The sequence below is a fragment of the Falco biarmicus genome, chromosome Z, assembly GCF_023638135.1.
Source record: "Falco biarmicus isolate bFalBia1 chromosome Z, bFalBia1.pri, whole genome shotgun sequence".
NCBI lineage: Eukaryota > Metazoa > Chordata > Aves > Falconiformes > Falconidae > Falco > Falco biarmicus.
The window spans coordinates 41,163,696-41,176,311 of record NC_079311.1 but is presented as its reverse complement, the minus strand read 5'-3'; the positions used below and the strand labels follow the sequence as shown (position 1 = coordinate 41,176,311).

The 12,616-nt window shown below is 37.0% G+C and overlaps 1 protein-coding gene across 10 annotated transcripts in view; it reads left to right on the top strand.

The window, feature by feature from the left end:
- Positions 1-12,616, top strand: part of AOPEP (aminopeptidase O (putative)) — a 205,405-nt gene that overhangs the window by 38,969 nt on the left and 153,820 nt on the right. For all 10 annotated transcript variants that reach the window (XR_008819389.1, XM_056324322.1, XM_056324321.1 and 7 more), the window contains one exon: positions 1,682-1,930. Coding sequence is in view for 9 of the 10 variants with exons in the window: in XM_056324322.1 (XP_056180297.1) it covers positions 1,682-1,930 (249 nt within the window). In the remaining variant the exon portion in view is untranslated. The remainder of the gene's footprint in view (positions 1-1,681; positions 1,931-12,616) is intronic.

Genomic DNA, 12,616 nt, shown 5'->3' with positions numbered 1-12,616 from the left:
ATGTGTTTCAGAAAAACAACTTGACCAAGAAGGAAAAAAAAATATCAAAAAATCCTTTGCAAGAGTGGTACCTATTATGCATAGACAAAAAGGAGAGACTAAGTATACAATGTTGTTTTGCGGTTAATTAGGACATAAAAATCAATGTCCTTAAAAATCTGCTTTTCCAGTTATACCCAGTAAATCTTTATTTGGGAGTTAGCACAACCAACACTTGTTACTTACTTTAGTCATTAGGAATAGGTAACCAAACGAACACTGTGCACAGTAGTAGGCATTTCTAGAAAGGGTGTGAAATGGATAGACAACTAAATGTTTATAAGATAGTGTCTCAGATAAGATAGTGGAGATAAACTGTTGGGCAGCGGGAAAAGGAAGGATTTCTGAAATAAGTTGTTGAAATATGTACTGGATATCACTTACGTCCAGGTGCCAGTGGGTTTGCCATAAGGGCACTGTATCAAAGAAAATGTTAAATGGAGAGAGAGTGTTGAGGCAGTTTCCTATCTCCTTGTGGTCATTAAGGATTTGGCAGCTTTTACAAGAGATAGGGTGCAAGCTTTCATGTTCTTGCCTTACCTCAACTCTGGTAATTAAATACAAAGTGACATTGTTTTACAGCAGAAATATACTGGGTTAGACCACCCTTGGAAAAAAATGGTATAATGATGGGTGTAGTTTTTTTGTATAATAGCTTAAAGTCCACTTCTTTTACAGAAAGTTATGTAAACAGAAGTGTTGTCACTTCAGCAAACTGTAGTCCTTTTCTACGTGTTATCATTTTGTTTTCTGTCAGGACTTACCTGGAGCATGATCTTGCAAATATAAATGCTTTCAGTGATGTCAGGTGCAATAACAAGTGCTTTGCCTGTCCAGGCAGAGAAGAACCAGCTTCTGTAAGTTGAGAGCTCAAACTAAGGAGAGGTTCTATGCTGTACAGAAAGACAGGCTAGCAGGTGAAAACATGAAGCTTATATCTGTTTAGATATGAGTCTGTTTGGGCAGGTAAATTATTGTGAAGGTATATGACTCAGTGTTTGGGAAGGAATTGATTTACCCCTCAATTCTTCCAGTTACGGATCTGGATATCCTGTAAAAGTAATGTAAAGTAAGCTTGATCCTAATGTGGTATTTTTAAGCTTCTATGGTGATAAGCTGGAATTGAGATCTAGTGTTGTTTTTTACTTAAGGAAAAAAAAGTTAGTAAAAGTTCCTGGAAAATTTTAGTAACAACAGAAAAAAAGCCCACTTGGAATTTCATTCTAATTGCACTTAATGTATTTGTGTTAATATGTACAAAACCTTATTTTCATAGTCATATTTGAATAAGAATTCTCTGAATAAATAAGAATTTCTGTATTGTTATTTAGTTGATGTACATTTTAAGCACTTGGTTTCTTGGTGGATATCTATTATAAAAACAAGGTTTAACTAGGGTTTTTTTGGTTATGAGTAACCATATCAGTTCTACTCAGACAGGTATTAATGACTGTTTTCACGAAGTGCTGCACATGTGAACAGTGTGAGAATACAAATGAGTTGTTTTTATGCGAACTGTCATTCTGATGTTTAGAGAATATCCTTGTCTTAGCATACGCAGTTGTGGACATTTCTGGTATCACATTAAACTATATTTTTTTCTCTCTCTCTCTCTTTTTTTTTTAAATTTTTTTATTTTCAGATGGCATGAAGAAATCTGCGGTCATGTGGAATATCCCTGCCGTTTCCAAGATTCTGCTGCCAGGTTGCAGGCAGTAATTCCTTATAGAGTCTTTGCTCCCTGGTGCCTTATGGAACGCTGTGAAGAATGTTTGATTCAGCTAATTCCTCGGTGCCTCTCGGCTGCTTACACCACACTGGGTACCCATCCCTTTTCCAGGCTTGATGTTTTGATAGTTCCTTCCAACTTTTCCAGCCTAGGAATGGCTAGGTAAAGAAACTCCTTAGTATCTCATCTCCTGTATTTTCCTAGGCTCGTTTTTATCAGGTAGTTAACAGTGTCACATTGCTATCAATATGAAGTTGCTGTGCTCTTGTTCTTAAACCAAACAAAACTCTAGTTCTGGCTTCATGTGGCTAGGGTTGTTTGCATCCTTTGAGATATGATCTTTAACATTAGTTTTAACAGGGCTCAGGAAAGGAAATTATATGCATATTAAACATGCATCTGAGTTTCTGCATTTGTCAAAGTCAAGGATTTTTTTTAATGGTTCTGTTGACTTAAATACTTGATGCTGTGTCATGTTTTCATTTGGTGTTGATTTTACCATTATGTCTTGACGGAACAAGAGCATGTCAAAATCCAGATAATTTATTCTCATTATTCATAAGCCTTTTGAGATTTATAACTTTCTAGTCAAATGTTGGTCTTTGGAAGCTCAGTAAGGCAAACTGTAAGGATTTCATTATCAAGTTTTCATGGGTTTATGGAGAATTAAAGCTTAATTAAATATTTTTGGTTTTACAGTATAATTTCCAGTTGTGCAATGTCAGTAGAATTTTAGCTCTGTTAGTTGTAAGGCAATGATTAACGATTGAAATTCCCCATTTGTTTTTTATTCTTCTTAAAAAAGGATGTATTTTTAAGTTGGTAATGAGACAGTATGTGTTAATAGCAGAGAATGAAACACTTTTTATTCACTGTTTTCCTAGTGCCAACAGTAGAGTGGATTCATTTATGTAGATGGACAAAACATGCAAGAGAATAATTAAAGGCAAAGCTTGGTTAGAAAGATGAGGAGTGAAAGGAAAGGTGTATTCCCAGACTTTTTTTTGGGGGGGCTCTTAGGGCAGGTGTTGAGTAGGTTTGGTGTCTGAAGCAACTTCAAGAAATTTTAGAAATCACCAGTTCAAGTGCTTATATGAACCACAAATTTATTTCTTTTTACAAAGAGTATAATTAATCAAATAAGGAAGCATTTTGTTTTATGCTACATGTTTTGTTTCTTCTCTATGTCGATTTTTTTTTTCCTACAGCATTCCTCTTGCGATCCTTTTAGGGCTAAAAGTAGAAAATTTTGCTGGCGTGTAATAATGTTATATAGATTTTAGCATAAATTTACTTTTTTTTTTTTAATGAAGATCCATAAAATTTTAAACTTAAGCATTCAGGGATTCTCCTTTGTCATATAAGCCTCATTGCTTTGTAGATAGTTGTACAGGTTACTGAATTTTCAGTGACGGCTCTTTACTCAATGAACTAAATGAAAGCAGCAAGAAATGTACTCAAGTACTAGTTGCTTTGGGCACGGCCCACAGACTACTACTACCACAGAGAATAGTCTGATGCTGTGAATGGTGGTTTGATTTGGAGGTAAGTGTGATGTTGTGTACCGTGTTCTTGAAGCCATCTGAAATTGGTAAAGCTGCTTAGTGATTTCCTCTGACTTCAAAGGCGTGGTACTAAAAGGTTCACACAGGTCCTTATGGATCATCGCTGTAACTGAGGAAGAAACCGGCCACTTTACTTAGCTGTGTAGTAAGAGCTGTGATCAGTGGAACCAATGGGCAAGACACACAAATAGTACGAAATGAAAGAGATGGAGAAATGTCTAGGCCAAAATGACAGCACAGAGTAGGAGAAATCTTGATACACTATTGCTCTTTGGGAAGTTGTCAAAGCTTCCCCTGCATGTACCTTTCCCAGAACTTAGAGGGAAAAGATGCCTGCAGGGTATGCTACTGAAAAAAACATCTGTGTTTATCTGAGTTCAGATTTCATGTTCAGAATATTGTAATTGTGCTTTCTTTGTGAAGGAGATCAGAAAAACCTGTTTTTATTTCCCTATGCTTCTAACCACTGTCAGTTCCAAGTGATCCATATCACTGAATATAAGTAAAGGATGAAAGAAGGGGCATGCGTACTTCCGCATGCTTTTCATTCAACAGTTCATCAAGCCAAGCACATTCAAATTTTTCAAAACTGAAATAAAGGAATAATTTAAGCTGTTTGAATTTCAAACTATTTGGACAGCAAAGAAAATTAAGTGACTCATAATAGCCCATTTGTTCTTGTTTTGTGTGACTTTTTTCAAATAGAGGCTTCTATGTGTAATAAGCTACTTAAATGGTTAATTCCTTGCATGCAATGCTAATTACCTAAATGACTTCAGTTAAGAATAAGCTATGTGAAAAAACCATGTCCAACCCACATGAAAAAAAAAAGTCAGCTATTATCTTGGGTTAAAAAGGGTGGTGTAGCGTTTATTTTCTATCTTCTAGTCTATCTGTAGCAGCATAAACATAACACAGCATGCCAACACAAAGGGGCTGTTGTTTTGAGAATTCTAATTGTACTCCTGTCTGCCAGAGAAGGAAGCAGTCATAAATTTTAGTCATCATCAGAAGTACCAGGGCTTTACAGAATCTGGCACTTTTCTTTGTCTGTTCCTCATTAACCAATACGTACTGTGTTTTTTTTATATCCCAAAATACTTCCCTTTACTTAAAAAGGATGTTTCCCCAACATTTTAGACTGATGTGAGATGATGATATTTCTTGCATAGTGACCTAATTAGGCATTTTAAGCTGTCTATTCCAGTAGCCACCACTGTGGGTCAGCTGCATTTTTCTTGAAGTCTAACAGATGCTTTATGAGAAAAACTCTAGCTGAAAGCCTATTCATTTAATTGTGTTTTCTGTATATCTCTTCCTGTGTTTTTTAGTTTGCTATGGACTTCTGTATGGAAACAGGATCTTGACTGTATATAATAATCACAGTCATCCCTTCTTGTTCCCTGCAGATCTTTGAAGCTGGAGGATTTAATTTTGCACTCTCTCTTGGTTTTACACTGTTTCAGTGCAAGTGATTCAGTACAGCTTCTCACAAATTTATTCTAGTAAAAGAAAAGTGTGGCCTATATGTCTTCGTTGGTGATATTATGTTAAACTGTACATAAATTAAATCAATAAAATATTGTGGACAAAATCTAAATAACTTAAAAGCCAGAAATTCAGTGCTTTCTGTAGAATTTTGAGAGTTTCATGAACACCTAACAGCAATTAAGTATCTGCTTTTAAGTTCTCTCACTAGCTAAAGGGAGTGAATTGAAAGAAAAGGAGTAGGGAAGTGTGTCAGACTGCAAGGACTCTACAGCTGTTGAGGGGAGAGATCCCTGACCTCACACTGCGCTGAAAGGTGTGCATCATTCAGTACTTTGATTAAAAGTACCACCTTGTTTTGGTGCTTTTGATGATGACATGCTACTCCCTGAGGAATTGTCAACCCCATTGGTATTTAAATAGGAGAGTTATTTCACAGTTGCAAATGCTCTCATGTGAGCCAGTAGTTAACACAGGTGAACAAAGCTGGCTGAAAGACTTCAAATAAAAAACGGGGTCTGTGTCTTCCCTGGTTGTTATGCTCTTAAGTCAGTTCTTACCTAGTCCAGTTTTGTTGATCACATTTTAAAACTTAGTGTTTCAAAATCTCTTCCTGTTGACCTACAATTCAATTTCTTTCCTTTTGGCAAAACCTGAAGAGACTGAATTCCTTGTTCTTTATTGTTTCCTAAGGAAGAACATTTTTTTGAATACAAAGACTCAACTTTTTGTGGCACTTGAGCCTGCACTTGAGATCTTGAATTCTCTTGCAGTGTTTAATTGTGTTAAGTCCTTTTTTAAATTATTTTTTTTATTTTCCCCATGTAGTTTTTTCCTTCATAACCATTGAGGGCCTTTCACAGTCACACTATTTTTTTTTAATGTTTCTGTGGCTTTAGAAATTACTGACCATCTTTCTACTTCACAGCAAATGTGCTGATACTTCTTTTATTCTCCTGGGGGAGAGCCTTTGTTGGCATTGAGTTGAAGTACTTTTTTTGAAATAAGGGTCTTCAAAGATTTTTGTTTCCAGCATGCATAGCTTAAATAATGTAAGTTTACTGGGGTTTTTTTTTTTTCTGTTTGAATTAATGTACTTTAGATGTACTAGTTTTGTAGTAAGTGCTAGCACAAGGGTAAATTCTTAGTCAAGCACCATGTGTCACGCCTTGGCTAGTCACATGTTTGCAGGGAGCTAAAAGAGTATGATGAGAAGAGTGTTCCTTGGTATGTACTATGCTTTTGGTTTTTCCTTAAACAGTTAGTACTAGTAACTGCTGAAAATAGAATAATGGGATAGATGGAGTTCTGTTCTTACCTCTTTGGGCTATTCAATTTTGGCCAGCAGGCCTAGCAAGTAAGTGGAACCAAAGAACATCAGAGCAAGATACTGACATTTTCAAAACAGGATCCTAATGCTAGGTTGTTTGAACCCTATTTAGCCTCTAAAATTAGTGGCCTTGCTTTCAAGATTGCTGGATGCCCTTGAAACCCAAATGGTGTTTGATGACAGAAGCATAGAGGATGCTTGGCATATTTGTAAATCAGGTCAACTTACATAGCTGGCTAAATATGGATTTAGCAACCCAGCTTTCAATCCTATTTATAAAGATCATAGTCACTCTTCTCCTGTCATGCAAATTGTCTTTGGTATTTTAAGAGGAAAGAATAACCCTTTCTTCAAAACATGATGTATCAGTAAACCCTTGAGTCTTTCCAGGCCGTGTCACCAAGGCTGTGAACTTTTTAAATTGAAAAGAGAGAAGAAAAAGAAAAAGAAAGAAAAAAAAGGAAAACAGAAGTGCTCAAGCAGACACTTTGATTTGTGTGTCTGTAGCCACTGTTTATCCTATCTGTATGTCTGCACTGTTCCAATGACAACTGATTAAGCCTATTGTAAAATCAGCCAGGACTGTTGGAAAACATCCAAGTATCAAACCTAAATGTGAGTCTTTAGTATTGTTCAGTCTTGCAGAACTGTGACTGTTTGCCTCAGCTGTTGAAGCATTTTGTGGATGTATACCTGACCATAAACTTTTTTCACAACATTTTCAGTTGAGTTAATTTGACTAAATACTTGTGTAGGCCTTAAACACGAGCTCTCCTTTTTCTGTTTTTTACATATCACTAGATGGTTACCCAGACAGAAATAACCATGTACAAAAATTAAAGGCAAGAGTAAAAGTATGATGTCTGGAGAATGAAAAATGGATATATATTTTTTTAAACTTATTTTTCATTCATTATGTGCTGGAGATTCATAACTTGAACTTTGCATACTTGTTTGCTTGTGTATCTGATTTTTTTTGGTGGATTTTTTTGTATGAGAGGCTGCAAATTGCCAAAGACTTTTAATTTCTGATCCTGCACATGGTTTTGCATGCCCACAAATTTACACACAAAAAGTCCTTTTCATTCAAAAACTGTATGTGCATCTTTATGTAGTATATTTGTTGGCAGGATCATGACTTGGTTAAACATGAGTGAAATTCGACTTTATGATGCAAGTAACTTTAATGTGATTTGAATTTAAAGAAAAAGAAAAGCTGATGAGCTTGGACTTCCTGGAAATACTTACAAGTAGCAATGATTTGGTATACATCCAGTGTGGTTTATTTAAAATAGAATTTGAAGGTTGCTTGAAATTCATAGCGGAGTCTACTTGGGAGGAAATTGTATCTTTCTTGTGTTTCTCAGATGAGGGATCAAGCCGGGATATTTGGCTGAAAGTATCATGAAATCTAGTCATTAATGCAAAAAGAAGTGCTAAAACAGGATTGAGCATAAACCATTTTTTTAAACCTAGGTTCTGTTTTTCTATCCTGTTTTAGAGGACCACCTATGCTGAGTTCATTATAAAGGATGTAAATTACCCATTTCTTTTCCAGAGGCAGTTTGTCCAATTGGCATTTTTCAGTTTGTAAAATTATTTGTGTTGTAAATCGCACACAAATAAGTAAGCATTGTTTAGTTTAGTATTGTGGAAATTACCTGTGAAATCCATGTTGTCTGTGGTAGAAAGACTACCACAGAGAGTTATAAATACAGAGATTCACTTTGATTGACATGGGGTTCCTTTTAAATAGTAGCTATTCTGGTACATTTTTGGCCTGTTTGCTAGCATCACATACTGTGTTGCAATGCTGCTGTAAATAATAATTCAGTGTACCTATGTTTAGCAAAGGGACTCCAGAGATTTGCCTTGAGGAATGGAGAGGGGAAAATATGATACTAGGGGCAATTTTTTGAAAGACAGAAAAGACTTGGTATCTATTTAAAATGTCTTTGGTTTTAATACCAGAAAGATATTAAGTCCTGGATGACATAATATTCAAAATTCACCATAGGCTTATATGCGCCATAACCTACAGACAGTTTTGAATTCAAAGAGATCTTGGATCTGCTTCTGGCCATCTAAGTGTCTAGTTCACTGCTTTATTCTGGTGGGTTTTTTTCCCCTCAAATTTGCCACTGTCTTAGGAATTTGGATTCTGGTTTTAGTGCTACAGAATTAATTGGAATTTTAATGAAGCTAATATAAATCTACTGATGGGGTAGCAATTTAGTATTTTTTACTTTTGCTGAAGCACTGCTTTACTATTTCAAGAAAAAAAAGGTTTTCAAAATTCATTCCAGTTGGAGTCTTAGTTGTAATAACAGTAATTCAGAGCATTTAGCTGATGGCTGTACAGCACATGCATATGAACTTAGTGGTATTTAGACATTGAGAACATTTTCTGACTCTTAGCTGGAGCCTGAAGTGTAATTCCCTACCACTGCAATCACTGTCCTTCATCCAGTTGTCATTTTGGTATCAAAACAGGATTTGGAGTACTTCAGTCATGATCTATTTCTTTACTAATGTGCAGAGCTGCTTTGTTGGTCTGGTAGCTCTTAACAGATTTTATTTTGGATGTAAACCTGCAAAGAGACTAAAAAAAGTCACTTTCTTGTTGGAAAGCAAAATTTGTTTTTCATCATTTTATAAAATTGTTACAATCAAAAAAAATTATTACTTTAAACAAATATCAGAAATAAGGTTGATTATTACTAAAGAGCATCTCCTTTTCCCCTTTCAGAATGATATTTGAAGAATTAATAAGCAAAGAGATCTCTTACCTTCAGTACCTCTTCCCCCCCCCTCTTTACTTTCTTGAAAATAAGTACTTACAAAATAGAAAGTTCTTTAATTTTGACTTGGCAAATAGGCTATCGTGTGCTTTGAATGGCACTGGAAAATAAAATGGCTGCTTCTTTTTGAGAAACATTTCAAGTTTTTTATAAGGTAACTTCGTAAGCCAGATACTGCTCTGGTTTTATACTGGGATCTTCATTGATGTCAGTTATGTTTGATTGCTGCAGCACACTAAGAATAGAGAATACAAGGTTAAGCACTTTGTGAGAAAGTGGGATGTTGAAGTTACCTGCTATAAATAATTTTGTTATTACTATTTACCTCCTCCCTAAATGGTTTTGCAGTATGCCTTGTGACACCATAAAAATTAAAGACAGTACATGTCCTGGCAACTAGACATTCTAAATGTGAGACATGAGACTGTGGTGAGGGAAGCCTTGTTTCTTTAAAATATCTACATATTTTAAATATGATGGCTTTTTTTTTCCCCCCAGTGTCTGAGCACCAGCTGTCTGAAAGCCATGTGCTTCATTATTTTTTTTTAAGCTTGAATGTGCTAAAAATGATACGTACTGATACACACTTAAACCTATCATACACAAGTTGCTTTTGAAATATTTTTCCCTCTTAGGCTTCTGTTTCACAGTCTGACAGGTTGATGAAATAGCATTTGAGGCTCTGAAGAATAAAAATTGACTTTGACTTTTTTCATCATTCTTACAGCAATGGCTGCTTTTATATTTAATCCCTAAAGGGAAATTATTCAAATGGCTTGTATAACCACCACAGTTAGGTGACATGTCCTTTTGCTCTAGTGTGATACATTAAGGTAACATCTGTACAAGAGCACGTGTTGTTTTCCTTCCAGTAGCAACAGCATAAAACAGAAAACAATTTAGTAGTAGTCTATTAAACCGTGGAAGCAACTACTGCAGCTTAAGATGGATTGAAAAGGCTTTACAGTAATGCAAATTCCATGCTCAGACACTAAATTTTGAACTGAAACCAAATATCAGCCATACTGCCTGGTAACATCATTAGTCAGTGCTGGATCATAGGTACTCAACAGCCACTCTCCAGGAACCAACCAGATCCATGTATGATCTTCGTGCCTATGAATTATAGCAATCTGTCATTCAGGACTTTTCAGTTGTAAAATGCTGCCTCTTCATGGGCACAAAAGCGTAGAAGCTGAGGTCATAGTAGTGCATCACAGCTGTCTGATGAGACTTCCATCCATTCTCTGTGCCATCTGGCAGAAAGACTGATGTGAGGACCTTGCTAATCTAGAAAGCAGGTACCACCAAATCTTAGTAGGTAAACTAAGAGAAGTATTGTGTGCTTCTCTCTTTAAAACCAGGGTAAAATGGTAAAAAATGTCAGAACTGGTAAAACAATGGTAAAGCTGTCTTGCTTTAGTGTCACTGATGATTGGTAAAGTTGATAAGTCTCTGAAACCTGTTGTCCTGCCTTTGGGCCACCTTATAGGACTCAAACCTAATAATCCAGTTTTGTGTGTGCAAACAACATCTGTGTTTCAAAACAAAAGCAACTCAAGTCTCCAACTCCCGCCGCTAACCCCCAGTCTCATCTGGTCTTCTGAAACGTGTACTTACGTATAATAAACACCTAAAGTGAGCCTCTGCTATGGAATGTGTTAATAAACAAGCCAAATGCATATTCTGCATTATCAAGGGGCTTTCTTTTTCATTTCTGGTGGTCTTCCATAGAGCTTTCTTAGGGCTTTTAGAAGGCAAGGTACAATATTTACCTGTCTTAAGATGATTCACTTCTGGACGGTGTCACAAGAAGATAACACCTCTAGTCACAGATTACTGAAAAAATTAAAACAAAAAGGAATGTGAATTTACTTGTTGTCACATTAAGAAGGTTGTGTGTGTGTGTGTGTGTGTGATTTCCTTGAACTCTATATTTGATCAGCTTATCAGTTTCCTGGGAAAGACAAGGCCCTTGCACCTGACCAGCCTGTCCAGCCTGTCCACTACCTGCGTTTTGACAGCCCACTGTAGCGGAGGCTGACTCGACTGACCTATTCAGGGCCCCCACTGACAGTGTCACTGAGTCAAATCCCTTGTAACAAACTATTCAGATCTCCAGAAACTTCTACAAAATAACTTCAGCTGAAGATTTGTATTATGCAAAATGCAAGTTTGTGACAGAGTAAGGCTTGAAGATTGCCAGTGGTAATACATGGACTGCAAAGCAAGCTTAAACCGACACAATATCAGCTGCCATGAGTTAGTTGTAGAATAAAGTTCTTACCCAATAGGCGTCCCTGCGGGGGAGAAGACAGGTTCAGCCCGTCAACTGATCCCAGAAGTTACAACGGAGTCTTCCCTAACTTCTCCCCTCCTGGGATCGCTTTTTATGCTTCACAGCACGTTGCATATTCATTTACCGTACACAGGATTGGCTACAAGTGTCTCGCTTCTAATGCAAATCAGTGCGCAGCCTCAGACAGCGCTGCTGAAGTTCTCCGCCAACTGCCCATGCTCCCCAGGTGGGGTTTGCCCTCTTGGGGGGGCTGTTTAAGTCAGAGGTTGCCATCTCCCACTGCCACAATTATCTTTGTCCTATTTTCAACTAATTTTCTGTTGATGTCAGTGGATTGCAACCCCTTATCGGCCTGTCTCCTCTTCTAGCCGGAACTTTCCTCACTTGAAGGCTTCTTTCTGTGTATTGTTTACTAGTCATGTAAACAATAGAGTGCTTATAAATGCAGATATAAATGCTGTGTTAAGAAAGAAGATACTTAATGTTGTGGCCAATTGTTTTGAAGCCCTAAGCTTAATTTGAAAAGGGCCAAAAGAAAGGCAATGTTCAAAGCAGCTGCAGACTTCTGTCATGCAATTGATCGTCTGATCTGGTTTGCCATACCTGGTATGTGGAGCTTTTTTAGTCTCTGTCTGTCATAATCTGTAGTAGTCTGCAATTTACCAGCCCCACCTGGGAAGACCCTGAATCTGGTAATAGATTTTAGATTCTAAATGCAGACTGCAAGACCAATGATGCTGAAACCAAAAGGAAGTGCATAGAAAGCACTGAATCCATGCATACTGCTCTGCTTCTGGCACCAGTTGCCAGGTGCTAATGTCAATCCTTCTTGCTGCAGCCTTGGTTTCAAGTTTAAACAAAAAACCACCAAAACTATGCAAACAAACTGATAGCTCTGGGTTTCACCCCACCCCCCACCTTCTTTTCTTCTCTTGTTTTGTTTGTTTGTTTGCTAAAGAGGGAGAAAAATGAAACATAGTTTTAAAGATAGGGATAGTGATAGCAAGGAATGTGTGAGAAAACTTGTAGACCAGGAGAGAATGAAGAGAACATAGAATTTTAATAGGTAGTCTCTGTACTGATGGGCTACATGTTTGTCTATGTGGAAGTTTTCATAGGAGACTGATTTAAGGATCCCTAACCCTTTTCTCAGATAAGCAGTACTTTAAGTACTTGTTGGTTGCTACCTCAGAGAATGCTGAGCAAATTCATGTTCCTACAAAACAGTAATGTTACTGAGCAAAAACTCTACAAAATCCAGTTCTTGTGAGTGAAGCAATCCGTCCTGACCTCCACCTTTTGCTTCTGGCCAAGGAACCTGTTTGGATGGTTGCAGTTGGGTAGACAATTTCGGCTTGCCTCCGG